The following is a 21,441-nucleotide window of genomic DNA, read 5'->3' as shown; positions in this document are numbered from 1 at the left end:
GATCTAGGAGTACAGGTCCACAGGTCACTGAAAGGGGCAACACAGGTGGAGAAGGAAGTCAAGAAGGCATACGGCATGCTTGCCTTCATTGGCCGGGGCATTGAGTATAAGAATTGGCAAGTCATGTTGCAGCTGTATAGAACCTTAGTTAGGCCACACTTGGAGTATAGTGTTCAATTCTGGTCGCCACACTACCAGAAGGATGTGGAGGCTTTAGAGAGGTTGCAGAAGAGATTTACCAGAATGTTGCCTGGTATGGAGGGCATTAGATATGAGGAGCGGTTGAATAAACTCGGTTTGTTCTCACTGGAACGAAGGAGGTTGAGGGGAGACCTGATAGAGGTCTACAAAATTATGAGGGGCATAGACAGAGTGGATAGTCAGAGGCTTTTCCCCGGGGTAGCGGGGTCAATTACTAGGGGGCATAGGTTTAAGGTGAGAGGGGCAAGGTTTAGAGTAGGTGTACGAGGTAAGTCTTTTACGCAGAGGGTAGTGGGTGCCTGGAACTCGCTACCGGAGGAGGTGGTGGAAGCAGGGACGATAGTGACATTTAAGGGGCATCTTGACAAATACATGAATAGGATGGGAATAGAGGGATACGGACCCAGGAAGCGTAGAAGACTGTAGTTTAGTCGGGCAGCATGGTCGGCACGGGCTTGGAGGGCTGAAGGGCCTGTTCCTGTGCTGTACATTTCTTTGTTCTTTGTTTGTTTGTATCACTCTTGAGAAACACCTCAGGATGTTTTTCCTACATTAAAGGTTCTACACAAATAGCAGGCACATTGTCCTGTGCAGAGTAGATCCAATGTATAATAGAAGGTACCTGACAAATTGCTCCAGGTCCTGTTGAAATCCTTCAATGTTTGTTTCTCAGCAATAGCTCGTTTTATCTCATCCAAGACCAGGTTCAGTTCTTTCGAGCGTTTGAGGTTTTCTTGCTCAGCTGCATGCAGTCTGTCGCGAAGTGCCAGAAACTCCCGTTGATAAATATCTACCTCATCTCCTGGGAAAATAAAAATATCAGAAGGAGCAAAAATGAGTCATCGCTGATCAATAAAACATTGCATGTACACTTTCAGGCTGTCCTGCTTATACCTATGAGATGAAAGGCAATTAGTCTATTTTTGATTCGAGGAGAAACATTGGCCCAAGATACATACGGGGGACAATGTTTCTGCTCTTCCTTGAATAGTGACGCAGGACCGTTTACATCCACCTGAGAAACAGATGTAGCATTTCAAGTCACTTCCAAGTCTTTCAAAAGTTAAGTTGATTAGTATTCAGGACCTGTATGTTCTTCTGAGGATGAAGGATAAGTATGATAGATTTTGGGAACCTTGAATAACGAGGGATCATGTGAGCTTTGTCAAAAAGAGTAAAGAAGCATTCATAACGTCGAGAACCTGAATAGCATATTACAACATCCCTCTTTCTTTTTAAAGATAGTTATTTCCCCCGCCCCCACCCTTCCAAAGAGGAATAACTATTCACAATACATATTCATGTTTAGTTACCATTACATAAATGGATAGAACCGATGGATCTATGAGTGTCTGAAGCATAGAGGTAATCTGCTGGTACGCCCAGATTTTGTAATGGTTATGTGCAGATCTTGCTTGGTCGGTGTACATTTGAGAATTAGGGATTTCACTGTGCAAATCATTTGCTCAGCTAGGCTGTTAGATTTAAGGTAATGAGAAGTAATGTGATCAATATTCCACTTCTCTCACATATCCTTAAATGGCTTACCAATAAATTGCGAATCATAATCAATAATCATCTCTCTAGGCACACCAAATAGACTGAAAATAACACTTAAGAGTGTGCGCAACAGTTGTGCTTGACCTATTGTGCAATTGTTGAATGATGGGGTTCTTGGTAAAGTAGTCACTGCCACGGACATGAAAAGAGGTCTGATGAGACTTTTGGGCTAAGGAAGGACAAGAACTTATGTGGAATCAGTGGTTGTCTGTGCTGTCAAGGCCCATGCTCTTGACATATCTCACACCTCTTGACAATGACTTCGATGTCATTATTCATACCCAGCCATTAGACTGCCTCTCTTAGGAGTCTTCTTGTCCGATCTGTGCCCATGTGTGAGTGATGAAGCTGTTAAAGAATATTATTTCATAAAGAGTCCAGTATGATCACCTGCCTGTCTTCAGATATCACTCCTCAGGAGATGCCTAGCTCATCCCACTAAGGCCAAAATGGTCTCATTTGCTTGTGAACATACTGAGTTGAATCAGGCCATCTTTCAATAATGCTTTCCACAGTTTCTGTAGTGTGGAATGTTTCACCATTTCTTTTTGTAGCTGCTGGCATTTGTATTGTACCAGATCAATTGACAAGACTTTCCTTGAAGCTGCCAATTTTGTTGAACCATTCTGAATATTTCCATGTTAAGCCATGAACTGAGGTGATAGGAGTCGTTTCTATGATTGATCTACAATAAGAGGTCTGACTAGTTCTTTGTTAGTCATTAGTGCATGGTCACTACATGCCAGTTGACGGTGATTGCTGGGTCTTTGGTCTCCGTAATTTATAAAAAAATAAATTTAGAGTATACAATTCTTTTTTTTTTCCAATGAAGGTTTTGTAAGGGCCACGAAGAATCCAGCACGAGTTTTAAGGATACAAAGTAATAACATTTATTTACTATAACATATATACATAAAAGTGGCAGTAACTTCCCTTGCTACATACTCCTTCCTGCTGGTTCCTGAACTGGCCAACTTATTTATACTGGGAGTTTACTAGTGGGTTCTCCGCCCCCCTCATTGGGGAAGTTCATACTCCCACAGGATTGTGGGATAGTCATTAGTCCCCAGCCAATGGTAAGTAGGCAGGTTATAACAGAAGGGGCAATTTAGCATGGCCAATTCACCTACTTAGCACATCTTTTTGGGTTGCGGGGGTGAGACTCACGCAGACGCAGGGAGAATGTGCAAACTCCACATGGGAGTGTGACCCAAAGCTGGGATCGAACCAGAGTCCTCAGCACCATGAGGCAGCAGTGCTAACCACTACGCCACCATACCGCCCTCGTCTCCATAATTTAGATCATCAGTGGCACCCAGTAGGATCGATTGTATTTGTACTCCAGGACTATGGATCCTGCACACAAAATAAGTGAACTGTTACACACACAGTTGAGCAGTAGTTGGTTTCACCTTGACCTTCCATGTCTGTGGATTCAAGTCTTTTTAGAATTTGTAGGGATAGTATGTTGGCGCTGGCACAGTGTCAATCTTAACCAATAACAGATCATTAGCAACTTGTTTCAGGCAAAGAATTTTAATTGTAATATGCCTTTAAGTTACAGCAGCATGCCACCACAAGCAAGGAAGTGTGTCATGTGATCCTACCTCGGTTTCACTTATGCATGTGAGCAAAACACAGCCCTGCTGATGTCTTCAAAGCTTTTCTGCGCAGTTGCCATGCCGTGATTTCAACAGTCTGACAGAGCAGCTCCATTGCAGTCCGATGACCACAATGCCGAAGGTCACCTTATGCCTTGGAGCACAATCTAAAGCTGTTAAGTATGTCATCCTTAATTTTGCTGCCACTAGTGGCGGGACGGTGGCACAGTGGTTAGCACTGCTGCCGTACGGCACCGAGGACCCGCGTTCAATCCCGGGTGTGGAGTCTCACCCACACAACCCAAAGATGTGCAGGGTAGGTGGATTTGCCATGCAAAATTGGCCCTTCATTGGAAAAAATATAATTGGGTACTCTAAATTTATATTTAAAAAAAAAAATTTTGCTGACACTGTGTTATACCACTGCTGACACCATGATGTGTTTTTAATAATGGTATAGAGCTGTGATAGGCTAGTGAGTGGGCCATATGAATGGCCCTCCTTCATCTCAGTGGGCCGTAAGATTGAAATCAGGATTGTTCACTAACAATGACCCCATGAACAAGGTTGAATACATTCAAAACTCACCGAATATTTCATTAGCTATAGAAAATGCTTAATAATTTATATATTAATAGAACAGTCATCAATAAATGGTACAGACAAAATCAATATTTATGTTTTGTACACAGAGGGAGCACATGGCTCTCTCGAGTTGTGTGCAATCCCTTGCTTTATGTGCGTATCACTTCCGTCATACCGCTGGGGGAAAAAAATATGGACAAAAATCAGTGGAATGTGGCAACCGAGAGTGTAGGTCAGGGTCAACAAAGTGTCTCATGGGCCGCACTCAGAGCCCAGATGGACCGCACGTAGCTTCCGGTTGTTGATAAAAGCAACAATCATCGTCAAGGACTGTGTAAACGTTTTGTAGGTTCATTTATGTAAACTAGACACATAGGAACATGTACACATAAATAGAAAGCTTGAAGACAGCAGCAGCAGCAGGGCAGTGTCTGCTATGTTCTGCTCACAGGCCGAAGTGGAACAGAGGTTGAATCATATGACATACTTCCCCTCGAGTGATGTGATGCTGCTATCCCATAAAGGCACATTGCAAGATTATTAGGTAGGCAAAATGAAAAGCACATTTATGCACAGCAAGGTCCTACCAACGGTAACGAGTTGATGACTAGTTAATTTAATTTTGCAATATATTGTTTGGATCTTAGCCAGAGCAGTGGAAGAACTCCCCTACTTTTCTTCATATAATGCCACATAATCTTTCAGACCCACCTGAACAGCAGACGGGATCTTGATTTAATATTTCATCCTTCAGGACTGCCGCTCTGACTAATAGGTACGGCACTACCCCAGCTCTGCACAGGGAGCGCCAACTGCTCAAGATTCTAGTCTGTGGCTTGAACTAACAACCTTCTGACTTAAGAAGCAAGAGAGTTATTCACTGAGCAAAGCTGCCACTTAGCCCAATGGTAACATCCATCAACTTCAAATGTACAGAAAAATTAACCTGCATGTTCAATACTTATGTATTAAAATTGTAAACAAATGAAGAACATTGTTGACCAGCTTGACCTCAGGAGCAGAAAATGCAGTAAATACCCAAGAGGTCAGGCAACATCTGTGGATAGAAGTTAATAGAAACATAGAAAGTAGGAGCAGGAGGCCATTTGGCCCTTTAAGCCTGCTCCACCATTCGCTATCATGGCTGATTATCCAACTCTATAGTCTGATCCCGCAACCCCCCCCCTCCCCCCACCACCATATTCAAGTGCTATATCGTTTTTAAAAATAAATTTAGACTACCCGATACTTTTTTCAATTAAGGGGCAAATTAGTGTGGCCAATCCACCTACCCTGCACATCTTTTTGGGGGTTAGACCCACCCAGAACGGGGATAATGCGTAAACTCCACACGGACAATGACCCAGGGCCGGGATCGAACATGGGTCCTCAGCGCCGTGAGGCAGCAGTGCTAACCACTGTGCCACCGTGCTGCCCCCAAGTGCTGTATCTAACTGATTCATAAAAACATGCAATGTTTTGGCCTCAACTCCTTTCCGTGAAGAAATTTCACCTGATTGCTGACCTAAACGGTCTACCCCATATCCTCAGACTGTGACCCCTGCTTGTGGGACACCCCCACCATCAGGAACATCCTGCTTGTATCTACTTAGTTTAGTCCTGTTAGAATTTTATAGGTTTCTATGAGATCTCCCCTCATTCTTCTGAATTCTAGTGAATACAATCCTAACCGACTCAATCTCTCCTCATAAGTCAGTCCTGCCATCCCAGGAATGAGTCTGGTAAACCGTCGCTGCATTATTTCTAGAGCAAGAACATCCTTCCTCAGATAAGGAGACCAAAACGGTATCTTATTTGTGGCCTCCTTTGTGAAGACAGAACCAAAGTATGTATTTAGTTGGTCAGCCATTTCTTTGTTCCCCATTATAAATGCCCCTGTTTCGGACTGCAAGACATTTCATTTCTCATTTCATTTGTCTTCATCAATCTTTCCCGCTTCGCATACCTATAGAAGCGTTTACAGTCAATTTTATGTTCCTGCAAGCTTATTCTCATACTCTATTGTTCTGAACAATAGGGTACAATATTAAACTTGTGTGTTGGTCCTTTTCTGGACTTAACTCAGGAAACGTTTGTTGCATAGCACAGGGCTAAATCGCTGGCTTTGAAAGCAGACAAATGCCGGCCAGCAGCACGGTTCAATTCCCGTACCAGCCTCCCCGAACAGGCACTGGAATGTGGCGACTAGGGGCTTTTCACCGTAACTTCATTTGAAGCCTACTTGTGACAATAAGCGATTTTCATTTAATTTCATTTCATTTCAAAAGGTAGTTGTTATAACCGGCCTGCTTTCCATTGGCTGGGGACAAATGACAATCCCACAATCCTGTGGGAGCATGAGCTTCCCCCAATGAGGGGGGCGGAGAAATCATTAGCAGACTCCCTGTATAAATAAAGCTGGCCAGTTTGGAATATATATATTGTATCCTTAAAACTCATGCTGGATTCTTTGTGGCCCTCATAAAACTGGTGACAAGGGTTAAAGTGAATAGCTGTCTACACTGCTGAAGCCACCTCCCTGGATTTTTGTTGGATACAGGTTGGAAGTTGTTTTCTATTACACCGTGCCTCTGTACGGACGTTTGGATGTTTTTGATGCTGCGCTGGAAAGCTGGAACCAGTACGCACAATGGATGCGTTACTATTTCCGGGCAAACAACATCACCGAAAACGAGCGGCAGGTGGTCATATTGCTCACCGCCTGCGGCCCGCATAAGTTTGGGGTGATTAGGAGCCTTACGTGTCCAGCTGCGCCGGACACCAAAACGTTTGATGAACTTGTGAACTTAGTGGGGCAACACTTTAACCCAACCCCGTCCACGATAGTCCAACGTTACCGGTTTAATAAAGCTGAGAGGACCCCAGGAGAATCCCTTGCCGACTTTCTATCCAGGCTACGCAGGATTGCGGGTACTGCGACTATGGTGAGACCTTGTCAGAAATGTTACGCGACCGTATGGTTTGCGGTATTAACAATGCGGCCACCCAGAGACAGTTGTGAGCTGAGCCAACATTGATTTTTCAACAGGCCATTCAAATAGTATTGTCCCGAGAGAGCGCAGAACGAGGAGTGCAGGAGCTACAGGGAATGGAGGTGCATGCCTTGGGGCGCAACCCTTTCCGTCCGAAAACGTCCCTCTGCACTCCTGCACTCTTGGGCGAGGCGACGTCTGGATCGACGCCAGTGGCCGTCGGACATTCCTCCCCGAAAAGAGCCTTCTCCAGAACCAATGGATGAGGTGCCATGTCCATGTCAGACTTGTAGGCGCCGACCTCGTCGCGGACGCCGGTCCTGGGGGCGCCAGAGGCGCCGTCGTTCCGACCAAAACTGGGGCCAGCCCAGTGGCCGTACCTTCCATGTGGATGAACCTGCGGCGACTACTCCTGAGGACGTGGAGACGGAGGACGACTGCCTGCAGCTGCATTGTGTGGCAGCTCCCCGTGTGGCCCCCATTAAGGTGACAGTACGGGTCAATGGTCACCCGCTTGAGATGGAGTTGGACACTGGCGCAGCGTTCTCCGTGATCGCCCAGAGGACATTCGACCGCATCAAGCAGGGTATACAGACCCTTACATTAACCGACACACAGGTCAGGTTGGCCACCTACACAGGGGAACCATTGGACATTGCAGGAACTACGATGACCCCTGTTGTTTATGGACGCCAGAGGGGCGTTTCCCACTTATCGTGGTGCGCAGCAATGGGCCCAGCCTGTTGGGTCAGGACTGGTTGCGCCATTTGCGGTTGCAGTGGCAGCACATCCTCCAAACAGTTTCTGGAGGGTTGACTGAAGCGCTAGGACAATACCCAGATGTATTCCAGTCCGATTTGGGGAAAATAAAAGGGACCGTAGCCTGAATCCTAGTAGAACCAGGAGCCACGTCGCGCTATTTCCAGGCGCGCCCGGTGCCTTACGCCTTGCTCAAGAAGGTAGCAGGGGAGCTCACTCGTTTGGAGACTTTGGGTATTATCAGGCCCATTCGTTTCGCTGACTGGGCAGCACCAATTGTACCTGTAATGAAGCCAGATGCCACAGTTCGCTTGTGCGGCGACTATAAACTTAGTGAATACGGCTTCCCAACTCGACAGTTATCCAATGCATCGCATAGAGGATCTCTACGCGAAGGTTGCATGCCGACTCTCGTTCACAAAATTAGATATGAGTTACGCCTACCTACAGTTGGAGCTGGACCCTGCCTCCCAACCATATGTAACGATTAATACACACTGGGGCCTGTATGAATATACACGTTTGCCCTTTGGAGTATCCTCTGCCTGCGCTATTTTTCAACGCGTTATGGTGGGCATTTTGAGAGGTTTACCATGTGTCGCTGTCTACTTAGATGACGTTTTGATCACAGGGACGTCGGAGCAGGAACATTTGGAAAATCTGGAGGCTGCCCTTAGATGCTTTTCGGAGGCTGGAGTCTGTTTTGTCGCACAAAGTGCATCTTTCAGGCGAAGGAAGTAGTCTACCTGGGTTATCGGGTGGACCGGGATGGTTTGCACCCCGTCGCAGAGAAGGTGCGCGCGATTCAACATGCCCCCGCCCCGACTGACACTTCGCATCTTCGTTCTTTTCTCGGCCTCGTAAACTATCACGGGAAGTTCCTCCCCAATCTGGCAACTACGCTGGCCCCGTTGCACCTTCTGCTAAAGAAAAATCACACCTGGGTTTGGGGTCAGCCGCAAGAAACCGCTTTCCGGCGGGTAAAACAACAATTGTCGTCGTCTGGGTTACTAACCCACTATGATCCTGGAAAGCCTTTGCTCGTCACGTGATGCATCCCCGTATGGTATTGGGGCTGTCCTGTCCCACAAGATGGAGAACGGGGCCGAGCGGCCGATAGCTTTCGCCTCCCGCACATTTGACTGCAGCAGAAAAAAAGTACCCGCAGATCGAGAAGGAGGGCCTGGCAGTGGTCTTTGCGGTGAAATGTTTCCACCAGTACGTGTATGGCCGCCACTTCACTATCGTGACTGATCATAAGCCTCTGCTGGGACTTTTCCTGAGGATAAGCCAATACCGCCCATTGCTTCCACACGGATCCAGTGCTGGGCTTTGTTGCTTGCTGCATACGAGTATTCTCTGGAGCACAAACCAGGAACGCAGATAGTGAATGCCGGCGCACTGAGCCGATTGCCATTATCGACCAGCCCCATGTCGACCCCCACGACCGGTGAGGTGGTTGCAACCCTAAATTTTATGGACACCTTGCCTGTCACGGCATCACAGATCCGTGAGTGGACCCAGATGGAGCCAGTCCTATCAAAGGTTCGGCACATAGTCCTGTATGGTGGGCAGCATAGACCGCTCCCATGCGAGTTGCGGGCTGTCAGAATTCAGCATGGAAGATGGCACCCTCTTGTGGGGGACGTGTGTGATTGTCCCGGAAAAAAAACAGGAGCTGATATTAAGAGACTTGCACAATGGGCATCCAGGTGTGACCAAAATGAAAATGTTGGCCAGGAGTTATGTCTGGTGGCCAGGCCTCGACACCGACATTGAGAAGGTGGCCCAAAACTGCTCCATTTGCCAGGAGCATCAGAAACGTCCGCCGGCCGCGCCCCTACATAACTGGGAATGGCCAGGGCGGCCTTGGGGGCGCTTGCATGCAGATTTCACCGGCCCTTTTCAAGGATCCATGTTCCTTTTATTAATTGATGCCCAGTCTAAATGGCTAGAGGTGCATAAGATGGTAGGCACAACGTCCTGCGCAACAGTTGAGAAGATGCATTTGTCTTTTAGTACGCATGGCCTCCCTGAGGTGCTGGTCATGGATAACGGCACTCCATTCACAAGTGAGGAGTTTGCGAGGTTCATGAAGTTGAATGGCATACGCCATATCCGCACTGCCCCTTACCACCCGGCTTTAAATGGGTTGGCGGAGCGCACAGTGAAGACATTCAAACGAGGCCTAAAGAAGCAGTCTTCCGGGTCAATGGACACGAGACTGGCTCGCTTTTTGTTTTCGTATAGGACCACCCCCATGCAGTGACTGGGGTAGCTCCCGCAGAACTCGTAATGGGCCGGAGACTTCGCACCCACCTTAGCATGGTTTTCTTGGACATTGGCGCAAAAGTACGCCGCACACAAGAACAGCAGGGACATGTTTTTTCTCGGCATCGGCCGATTCGGCAGTTTGCGCCCGGTGACCCAGCGTTCGTTCGAAATTTTGCTGGTAGTGCCCAGTAGGTCCCTGGCGTAATCTTTCGCCAAACGGGCCCCATCTCTTACCAGGTGCTAGCCCAGGGTCACCTCCAGTGCAAACATGTAGACCACGCTTGGTCCAGAAGACTATCCCTTCCAAAGATTCCCCGCCCACAGAGCTCGTTTCTACAGCCACAGAGACCAGACACAATGGAAAGTAGTCCTCACAATCTTCCTCTGGTGCCACACTCAAAGCCTGCGCAGGTCGTTACAGAACTGCGTGGAGATAGAGATGCCGAGATGACGGAGGCATCAGACTCTGACTCCGAGATGGAGACACAGGACGCATCAGAGGGGGAATCCTCGGGCCCACGGGCCGTGGATGTACAACCGTTACGCCGTTCATCACGGAAGCGCCGGTCTCCGTCTCGTTACACGCCACCAGATCCAGCACCGCGTGCAAATGGTGTCCGGTCTGCGGCAAAACGAGTCCGACGCCCTCCTTCGCCAGGGTCTTCGGTGGATTCCTTGGACTTTGGGGGAGGGGAGGGGGTGGGGGGGGGGGGGGGGGGGTGTTATAACCTGCCTGCTTACCATTGGCTGGGGACTAATGACATTCCCACAATCCTGTGAGAGTATGAGTTTCCCCAATGAGGGGGGCGGAGAAATCATTAGCAGACTCCCTGTATAAATAAAGCTGGCCAGTATGGAACCAGCCAGGAAGGAGTGAGCAGCAAGCGAAGTTGTTGCTGCTGTTGTGTGTATGTATATATATATATATATATATATATATTATTGTAAATAAATGTTATTTCTTTGTATCCTTAAAACTCATGCTGGATTCCTCGTGGCCCTCACAAAAGTAGTGAAAATCTAGAACTCAGATGGACTTTGTTTTTGTATTTGTTAATGGGATGTGGATATCGCATGGCGAGGCCAGCATTTATTGCCCATCCTTAATTGCCCTCGAGAGAAGAGTGCCTTCCTGAACCTGTGAGGTCCATGTGTTGTGAAACAGCCACATTGGTATTGGGGAGGGAGTTCCAGGATTTTGACTAGTGGCAGCAAAGGAACAGCAATTTAGTTCCAAGTCAGGATGGTGTGTGATGTAAAAGATCCCACGGCACTAATTAAAAGGGGAACAGGGGAGTTCTCTTTGGTGTCCTGGACCAATATTTGTCCCTCAACTCACATCATTAAAAAACAGATCGTCTGTATTTCTCAACATTGCTGTTTCCAGGAGCTTGCTGTGCACAAATTGGCTGCTATGGTTCCTACAGTACTGTGGCTTCACTTCAAAAGTATTTTGTTCGTTCTGAAGTGCGTGAGGTCACGAAAGGCAGCATATAATTGCAAATCTTTCTTTTGAGTTGCACAGCAGAATCTCATCTTTGAGGGTTAAACATGTAGTGATAATTAGCATGCTGAAGAATAAAATCGTCACTCGGTTAATGAAAGCAGCATGCACAATTACTGCCAGCATGCTGAAGTTAAGCACCCGTACTGTTTTTCTATTAATGTGGTAATGACACAACCGCGAACTGCTTTCTATGAATAAATGGGCAAACATCAGATGTGCGCTCCCCAACAGAAAATGTGATTGTCATTTATTGTCATAGGTCTGTTCATTCCAGCTGTTGGCTCAATGCTTCAGGCGTCTGCCTCCTCCACTTTGACATGAAGCACGATTAGAACACTTGCAGCATGCAGAATCTACAGCCAAGAATTGCATTCCCTTCCAAAAATTCATCCTAATTGCTAATTACAAACTAACTCCCAACAGGGGCGGCACTGTGGCAAAGTGGTTAGCACTGCTGCCTCACAGCACCAGAGACCCGGGTTCAATTCTGACCTTGGGTGACTGCGTGAAATTTTGCACTCATGACGGTGTAGGGTTTCTCCCATTGCCCAAAGATGTGCAGGTTAGGTCGATTGGCCAAGATAAAATTGCCTCTTGTCCTGGGATGTACAGGTTAGGTGGGGCTACAGGGGAGTGGGCTGAGGTAAGGTGCTCTTTTGGAGGGTTGGTGCAGACTCCATGGACAAAATGGCCTCCTTCCTTAGGGGCAGGCCTTTAGATATATGCAGATGTGGTACTTTGCAAGGAAGGTTTTCCCACCATTTCTGGTGACATCCCCATCTCATTGTTGAAGAGGGTGCTGTCAGTGATGGGTTTGAGGGCGGGGGGGGGGCAATCTCACCAATTTATAGGAAGATTTTGGAGGAGGATATGGCATCGCTGGAGGGGGTTAAGACCAAGTGGGAGGAGGAGCTGTGTGTGGCGCTGGAGGGGGGGGTTGTGGTGTGAGGTGCTGCGAAGGGAAGACCTTGGCACCATAGCAAGCAGTTCGATTGCCAAAGCAAACAGGAGCGGGGACAGTGGATACACCTGTCCCATGCCCCTATACAATTGAAAATAACCAGAGTTGAGGACATTTGTACGAACAGTGGCAATGGGGGCCTTCTACATTAGTGCCTCAACCTCGCGTGCGAGGCTGGGGTTAACACAGTTAAAGGTGGTTCACAGGGCACACCTGATGAGGTCGAGGATGAGATGGTTGTTTGAGGGGGTGGAGGACACTTGCGATTGATTTGGGAGAGGTACAGCCAACCACACACGTGTTCTGGTCCTGCCCGAAATTGGAGACATTTTGGGGGGCGTTTTTCAGCACCATGTCAGCAATATTTTGGGTGTTGGACGTGCGGGAGCTGCAGACGGAAGCAGGAGCAGGCATCTTAGCCTTCGCCTCGCTGATTGCTCGCAGGCAGGTCCTGTTGGGGTGGAGGTCATCCTCTCTGCCCGTAACACAGTGTGGCTGGGGGACCTGATGGAGTTTCTGTATTTGGAGAAGGTTACGTTTACCTTGAGGGGGCGATTCAGGCGATTCACAAGAGATGGGGTCTTCATTTAAAAGAGCTGGTGGTTAAGGGCGGCATGGTGGCATAGTGGTTAGCACTACTGCCTCATGGCGCCGAGGACCCGGCTTCGATCCCAGCCCCGGGCCACTGTCCATGTGGAGTTTGCGCATTCTCCCAGTGTCTGCGTGGGTTGCACTCCCACAACTCAAAGTGCAAGATAGGTGGATTGGCCATATCTTTTTATTCAAACAGTAAAAAATATATACAAGTCCAAACGGTACAAACACTAATTTTGTGTTGGAGAAACAGGGTACCCTCCCCTCAGTACCAATGTACGGGGGGAGGGGGGTGGATACTCTGATTATTAAAACAGTTCACAACACAGTTGTACTAAAAAATAAACGGTACACAAACTAAACTTTGCGCTGGAGAGACCAGATACTCTCGCCTCTGTACCAACAGAAGGGAAAGGAAGGGGTGGTGGTGGGTAGAGAGGGAAAAGGAGGGTGGTGAGGATGGAGGGAGGCGGGGCGTTGGTGGAGGGGGGGGGGGGGGGTGGAAACGACAATAGGACACTGCCTGAAACATTTAAGGAGGCAGAAAAACAAAAGAACCTTCAATTAAGATGTGCCAGATTCCAGGAATCCCCCAGAGCGGGTGAAGGGCGACAGTGTCAGGTACGAGTGAGCCCTGCAACCCACTGCAGAGAGCCTTATGAGCACCCTCCGCTCCAGACATGCTAAATTGCCTGTTAATTGGAGAAAAAAATATCATTTTAAAGAGCTGGTTACTGACAGCTGCTCATGGGGACTTAGGGTGGGGGTGGGAAAGGGGGCTATTCTTTGAGTTATTGGGATGTTGGTTGGTAGAGTGAAGGGAGGGGCTTTGTTGTTTTGTATTGTTTTCTTTCATGTATAATATGCTAAAAAACAAATAAAAGAATACATTGATCCTATTGATCTCAATTATTCCATATATAATGACTTATACATTCCCATCACTTTGGCTAAAAAATGTTTCTCCTGAATTTCCCTATTGGATTTATAAGAGACTTTGTTATATTTATAACCCCTAGTTCTGGTCTCCGCTGTAAGTGGAACTATTTTCTCTTCATGTACCGTATTAATGAAGGCATTTCTACCTTCATTTTCCTAGGGAAAATAGCCCCACCTTGTTCAGCATTTCCCTGAGAGCTAAAATATAGAACTGGGACTACAGTCTCAGAAATAGGGGTCGGCCATTTAGGATTGAAATGAAGATAATTTGCTTCATCCAAAAGGTCGTAAATCCATGAAATTCTCTACTCCTGAGAGATGTGGATATTCAGTCCTCGAGTCTCAAGACAGAGGCCATAGATTTTTGGGTTCAGCAGTATGGGAATAGTGCAGTAAGATGATCATCAGATACAAGCTTGATGACTGATCAAATAGGATTGAAGGCCTACTCCTGCTCCTAGTTCTTGTGCTCTAATCATTTTGGCAAATCCTGCATCTATGCTAAGAGTCTCAACTACTCTTTATGGTACCAAGTTCCAGATTCAAACCAAATGTCTGGCAATCAGGTTTCCCCAGAAACAGTGTAGTTGCGTTTAAGGTTAAGACAGGTTCCACATGAGGTATGAAGAAATAGAAGGATATGTTGATAGGATTAGTTGGAATAGGGTGAGACTGTCTAATTTAGGCAATAAACACCAGCATGGACCAGTTAGGCTGAATGGTCTGTTTCAAATGATTACATAGAGTTTACAGCACGGATCAAAAGCAGAATTGTTCTTTCACCATGCTGTATATATCCTGCGACTTGGTGCAACGTTCAGATCGAAATTCTGTGACAGTATTTGCTGGGGCAGAGGCAACCTTCTCGGAGGGGTGGTGGTGTAGTCGTTGCATCCCTGGACTAGTAATCTAAAGGTCCAGGCTAATGCTCTGGGGACATGGGTTCAGGCAGCTGGTGGAATTTGAAATCAATTAATTCAGTAATCTGAAATTGAAAACTAATCTCTGTAATGATGACCATGGACCTATCAAGGGTGGCATGGTGGCACTGCTTCCTCACAGTGCCAGGAACCTAGATTTAATTTTGGTGACTGTGTGCGGAGACTATACATGCTTTGTGTCTGCGTGGATTTACTCTGAGTTCTCCGGTTTCCTCCCACAGTTCAAAGTTGCGCAGGTTAGGTGGATTTGACATGCTAAAATTGCTCCCCAATATCCAAAGATGTGTGGAGTAGGTAGGGTGGGGAGATTGGGCGGGGGACTGGGCCTAGATAGGGTGCTCTTTCAGAGGGTCACTGTAGACTTGATGGTCCAAATTGCCTCCTTCTGTACTGATTCTATGGATTATTCTATTGTCATCGATTGTTGTAAAAATTAGGTGGGTCACTAATATCCCTTAGTGAAAGAATAAAAAGAAAACATTAAATAAGACATCATGGTTTGCTAAGAGTTCTTCAAATTAAATAGGCCATTGTTGTTTTAATCCATTTTAGGACTGTTAAGTGTTTGTTCACTTTCAGTCATGATTGAGGTGTTGCACTTTTTCTCTCTGATTGCATGTTTTTCAAACGGTACACTGGCTGCTTCCAGTCAATCATTAGGTGACCGTAAATGCAGTTTCCAGACTTGGTTAGGGAATCAGTACTTGTAGTTACTCTTTCAACAGCAATCTTGTATTTATATAGCACCTTCACGTGGCAAAATGACCCAAGGCACTTTACAGGAACATTTTCAAACAATATTAAACAAATTTGGGCAACGAGGGAGTTGACAAGAGCTTTAAAAATACAGCAAGAGGCACCCACGGGAAAGCAACAAACACCTGAAGAAGTGAAAGATATGTCGATAGGGTTAGAAGGAGCCCATGTGGAGCATAAACACCAATCTGTTTCTGTGATGTAAATTCTATACAGTTCCATCTGGCCCAACTCTCCCTCGGAAAAAGACAGGCTGATGAATACCTTCAATAGAAAATGAGGGCCCTAATGAATTGAAATAACTCCCTCTTAGGCTCAAAGCAAATTATGAATCAAAAATCTTTCTGAACAAATCATAAGGGATACTTCGCATTAGTGAATTAACTGTTTTGGCTCCTCATGTCTGTGTGATTCTCTGAAAAACTAATCAAACATTGCTTTGACAAAGTCATCCAGACTCAAAACGTTAGCTCCTTTTTCTCTCTACAGTTGCTCTCAGACCTGCTGAGATTGTTCAGTGTTTTATGTTTTTGAATCAAATGTTGCAACTGTGTTGGATCAAGCTAACCTGGCACATGATTTCTGTGAATCATGCTTATTTTTAAATCCCTTCTGTATTGTATTAGATTTTTTTATTTTTTTAAAATTAATACCATGCTAAACCTTGGACAAAAATGAATTGAACTAGATTCCAACATTGCTGAATTCTACTGCACTATAGAGGCCATTGTGAAAGCATGCAAGATCACTCCCCCCTCGCCCTCTTTACCCATCTGACCATCTTAATGTAACTGGTGTTTGCACCGACAAAGCCAAGTAAGAATATAAACTTGCTCAAGGTACATGTCCTAAAATTATTCACCTCGGCCAACAATTGCCCAGTGTAACCCAGGGGAAAATGGCTGGGTTAATTGAAAAAAAACATAGCTACTGGTGTCAATGGATCCAATCACCCATGAGCTGCATGTTCGTCCATGTAGAAAACTGCCTTTAAACCACACAAATGAAATCGGGACAGTAACGTTTATCTCTTAAAATTGACGTGGCCACTCATAACTGGTCCACAATGTTGTGGAAACTTCTAAGTCCCCTCTTAAATCATACATTGGGCATGATGCTCTGGCCACGTTGCGCTCGGGTGAGAGCGGAGAATTAGGGAGAATCAGCAGCCATTATCAAATTTCAAAATAAGTTGGCTGTTTTCATCATCAGTGTGTTCAGACAAGCGAGAAACTGTTCAACCTCCGAAGCTTCCAAGCCAGCACCAAGACCACTCCAACCTCTGTCAACGAGCTGCAGTACGCAGACAACGCCGGTACGCATGCAAACTTAAGAGGCCGAGATACAACCATCATTGACTCATTCACCAAGGCATAGGAGAGAATGGGCCTCAGACTAAACATCTAGAAAACAAAGGTTCTCTACCAGCCCGATCCTGCTGCACAAAACTGCCCCCAACTCTCAAGATCCACAGTGAGACCCTGGACGTCTCATACCTGGGGAGCCTCCTCTCGACGCAAGCAGACTTAGATGACGAAATCCAGCATCGACTCCAATGTAGTGCCAGTGCAGTGTTCAGATGCCTGAGGAAGAGAGTGTTCGAAGACCGAGACCTCAAACACAGCACCAAGCTAATGGGCTACAGAGCAGTCATGTTACTCACACTCTTGTATGCGTCAGAAACATAGACAATGTACTGCAGACATCTCAAACCCTTGGAGAAATATCACCAACGTTGCCTCTGCAAAATCCTGCAAATGCACTGGCAGGATAGGCATACCAACGTGAGTGGCCTCTCCCAGTATTGGCCAATATCCCAGTATTGGGGCACTGGTCACACTTGACCGGCTGTGACACAAGATTCCCGAAACAGGTGTTCTACTCGAGCTCCGGCAGAGGAAATGCTGCAAGGACACTCTGAAAGCCTCCCAAAATAAATGCAACAACCCCACTGACACATAGAAATCGCTTGCCTTAGAATACACCAACTGGAGAAGAAGCATCCGCGAAGGCTCCAATCACCTCGAGCGTCATAGGGTGGAGCAGAGGCCACGTATAAACAGCGGAAGGAGAGCACAAAATCCAGAGCGTCCCACCCACCTCATTAATGACCACCTGCCAAACCTGTAGCAAAGTCTGCGAATCCATGATTGGGCTATTCTGCCACACCATTACCCACCTCCTTGGAGTGGAAGCAAGTCATCACACAGACTGGTCATGGCAGTGGTTCACCATCACCACCTTCACATGGGCATCTAGAGACAGTAACAAATGCTGGCCTAGTCAGTGACACATAAATCCAGAGAATACTTTCCTGTCATTCTACCAGACAACCAGAAAGAAATAGGCTGGAGTATATCCATCAGCCATGTGGGCTCCTATATTTTCTAATATTTACAACACCTGCTCCCCAAAATAAATTCCAAACACACCAAAGTTGCATGATAGCAATACTATGTAGAAGTTACTGAGTTATTTATATTTAAAAATATTGATGCACTATGTTATTATTTACCCAGAACCCCATGTTTGCTGGCTCACAATGGCTCCTATTCCTGCAACATTTGATTTTAAATTCATCATCCTGTTTTCAAATCCCTGCACAGCCTCACCTCGCCCGATCTCTGTAACTTCCTCCAACCCTTATTTTTATTTATTTACTTTTTAATAAAAAATTAAAAAAATTTAGAGTACCCAATTCATTTTTCCAATTAAGGGGCAATTTAGCGTGGCCAATGCACCTACCCTGTGCATCTTCTTGGGTTGTGGGGGCGAGACCCACGCAGACACGGGGAGAATGTGCAAACTCCACACTGACAGTGTCCCAGGGCCGGGATCGAACCCGGGTCCTCGGTGCTATGAGGCAGCAGTGCTAACCACTGTGCCACCGTGCTGCCCTTCCTCCAACCCTATATCCAGAGGTATTTGCGCTTCTTCAATTCTGGCCTACTGCATATCGGGTTTTCATCACTTCACCACTGGCGACCATGCCTTCAGCTGTCTAGGTGCTTAACTCCTCCTGAAGGTGCTCTTCGACCACGCTTTTGACCAACAATCCCAATATCCACTAATGTGATCAGATTTTGTCTGATTTCACAGTCAAAAGAATTATGAGTCAGCCTATTTGTCACTGAAAGAAGTTAAACTTGTCACTGAAAGAAGTTAAACTGGGAGCAGCAGTGGTTTGAGTCCACTGTTACAGCGATCCATGTGATTGGCCTAATAAAATTGATTAAAACAAGTCAATTTAAAGCTGCGCTACTCAAACAGGTCAACCAGGGAATCACCTGAAACTAACAAGACTCATTCAAATAAAAATTAGATGGACATATCAGAACTTAGTATTTTTGGATCTAAAGTAATTGGAGAGAGGACATGTGGTAAGGGCAGCTTGTTTGGGAAGAACATATCTAACTTCTTTGCTTGCATATAGTAGCCTGCTACACTTGCAAATAACAAGTTTCCCAAACCCACAATCTCGACGAACTTGAAGGACAAATGCTGCAGGCACATGGGAATACCAACACCTTGAAGTCACACAATACAAGGAAATACAGGGGTGGAAATGCTTATTGTACCATGTTTATGTCGCTGTTATTATTATAAAAACATGCAAATACCCTAATAAAAATATATATTTTTAAAATATGGAAATATATTGCAATTGGGTCAAAAACCTGGAACTCGCGACCAAACCACATTGTAGGAGCACCTTCACCACAAGGACTACAACAGGCAGTAGGGGATAGGAAGAGAGGGAAAGAAAGGGAGAGAAGGGGCGAGAGGGGGAAGGGGTTGAGGGGAGAGAGGCGAGGAAAGAAAGGGAAGGGGGAGAAAGGGAACGGGGGAGGAACACTTTTGCTGGCCCAAAGTAAAGTAGGAAAGCCTGACTTGAAAATAAAAGTACATGAAATACGCTCTCATTTTCATCCAAACTCTCTTTCCTGGCCAATTACATAATGAAAAATCAGTTTTAGTCTCCAATGGCCAAAATCACAGGTACCCAAATGATAACCTACATTTCAGTAATATCCTACAAATGGTTTAGAAATTAAATTTTCTGAAATATTCTCGAGAGCACCACAAGAGAGAATTAGAAAGGGAACCCACTGCAAAGTTGAAATGTTAAACTTTGTGGTGAAACAGGAGCATTGGGGAGAGATCCGACCCTGACACAGTGAACTAATCTGGGGTAATCGGACTGAATTATGATGGAAATCAACATTTGCAGAGTCTCTGGACCAGCGTATAGGATATGGGTTGATACATCTAGGTCAGAGTAAAGAGGCCAGGTCAAATAAAGTACAAAACGTCATGATGTAGGAACTCACATTATTATAAAACAGATGTTCCGAGAGTTGGATCAAAATATCAACTAAATCTATTCAGGGTCAACAATCCAGGGAAATACCATAGGCGTTATGTTACTGGACTATGATTAATGATCTGAAGACACGAGTACAAATCCCAGTGCAGCAGCTCGGAATTTCAATTCAGTAAATAAATGAATTTGGAACAAAGAGTTAGTGGTGACCATCACTAATGTATTTTAGCAATTCCAGATTCACTGCAAATTGCTCAACTCTTAACTGCCCATTAAAAGGGCCTAGCAAGCCACTAAGCCAAGGGCCTAGCCAGTGACATCCACATCCTTGAATGAATATAAAAATTGCCAGAGTCAGACTCTCAGCATTTCAGACAGCCTTTGCCGTCTGCAGAGAGTCTCCACGCTTTTTGTGCATTTACCAAGCAACAGCTTGAGATTAATACAGAGGACATTGCAACATTTCACAACTAAATGAAGCGAACACTTCAACACAAGCCCCAAGTATTTACTCTACACAATGACTGCTGCAAAACTCATGCCAACAGAACCTCCCTTTGAAAGAAGCAACAGCTTGGAAATCACTCGCTGCATTACAAAATGTACGGATGCCTAATTTGTGTCAAATTCTTTTGTGCATTATTGCATAGGAACAGGAGTTTTTTAAAAATGTGTTCATGGGATGTGGGCGTCGCTGGCTGGGCCAGCATTTGTTGGCCATCCTTATTGCCCTTGAATGGCCTTGGGCGAGTGCCATTTAGCACTGGTCCCCACAAATGGGGGCCAAATGGAACAGCGCTCATGGGGATTTCCAAGGGGATCAGAGGCCCCCAGCTGCAAGCCCTTTGGGCGGGGTGGCACTGCTGGTACCAGCTGGGTACCCTGGCACTGCTAGGGTGCTCAGGTAGCACTGCCATGGTGCCAAGCTGGCATTTTTTTTGCACACACGCTATCTGGCCAGGGTTGCTGGGGGGGGGGGGATTTAGTGTGTGTGTGAGGGGTATGGGGGGGGAATTTAGTGTGTGTGTGTGAGGGATATGGGGGGGATAGAGTGTGTGAATGGCCATGTATTTCTTGGCACTGAGTGTGCTGGGAAACACGTGGCTAAATACGTTCGCTCGGGGACTTTGTTCCCTTTTGGGAAGATTGCGCCCTCCAATTGTGGGCTAAAGCAGTGAGAAACTCCGCAGGTCCCACAAAAGTGACTATGGGTAGAATCCTCTGGCAGCGCCCCCCGGGGATGGAAATTTAAAAAAATGAACTGAGTGGCTTGATCGACCATTTCAGAGGGCATTTAAAAGTCAAAGAACAATAAAGCACAGGAACAGGCCCTTCGGCCCTCCAAGCCTGTACCGGTCATGATACCACCTTTAGCCAAAACCCTCAGCACATCCTAGTGCCATATCTTTCTAGACCCATCCTATCCATGTATTTATGGAGATGCCG

The 21,441-nt window shown here is 46.2% G+C and overlaps 1 protein-coding gene across 1 annotated transcript in view; it reads right to left on the bottom strand.

Annotated features, from left to right (window-relative positions):
• The window catches only part of mgat4b (alpha-1,3-mannosyl-glycoprotein 4-beta-N-acetylglucosaminyltransferase B), a 452,622-nt gene that overhangs the window by 248,080 nt on the left and 183,101 nt on the right, over nucleotides 1-21,441 (bottom strand). Inside the window, exon 2 of the mRNA XM_072512689.1 lies at nucleotides 824-1,003. Coding sequence (XP_072368790.1) covers nucleotides 824-1,003 — 180 coding nt within the window. The remainder of the gene's footprint in view (nucleotides 1-823; nucleotides 1,004-21,441) is intronic.

This window comes from Scyliorhinus torazame, chromosome 7, assembly GCF_047496885.1.
Source record: "Scyliorhinus torazame isolate Kashiwa2021f chromosome 7, sScyTor2.1, whole genome shotgun sequence".
Classification (NCBI taxonomy): domain Eukaryota; kingdom Metazoa; phylum Chordata; class Chondrichthyes; order Carcharhiniformes; family Scyliorhinidae; genus Scyliorhinus; species Scyliorhinus torazame.
The sequence above is the reverse complement of the archived record's forward strand: the minus strand, read 5'-3'. Positions and strand labels throughout refer to the sequence as shown.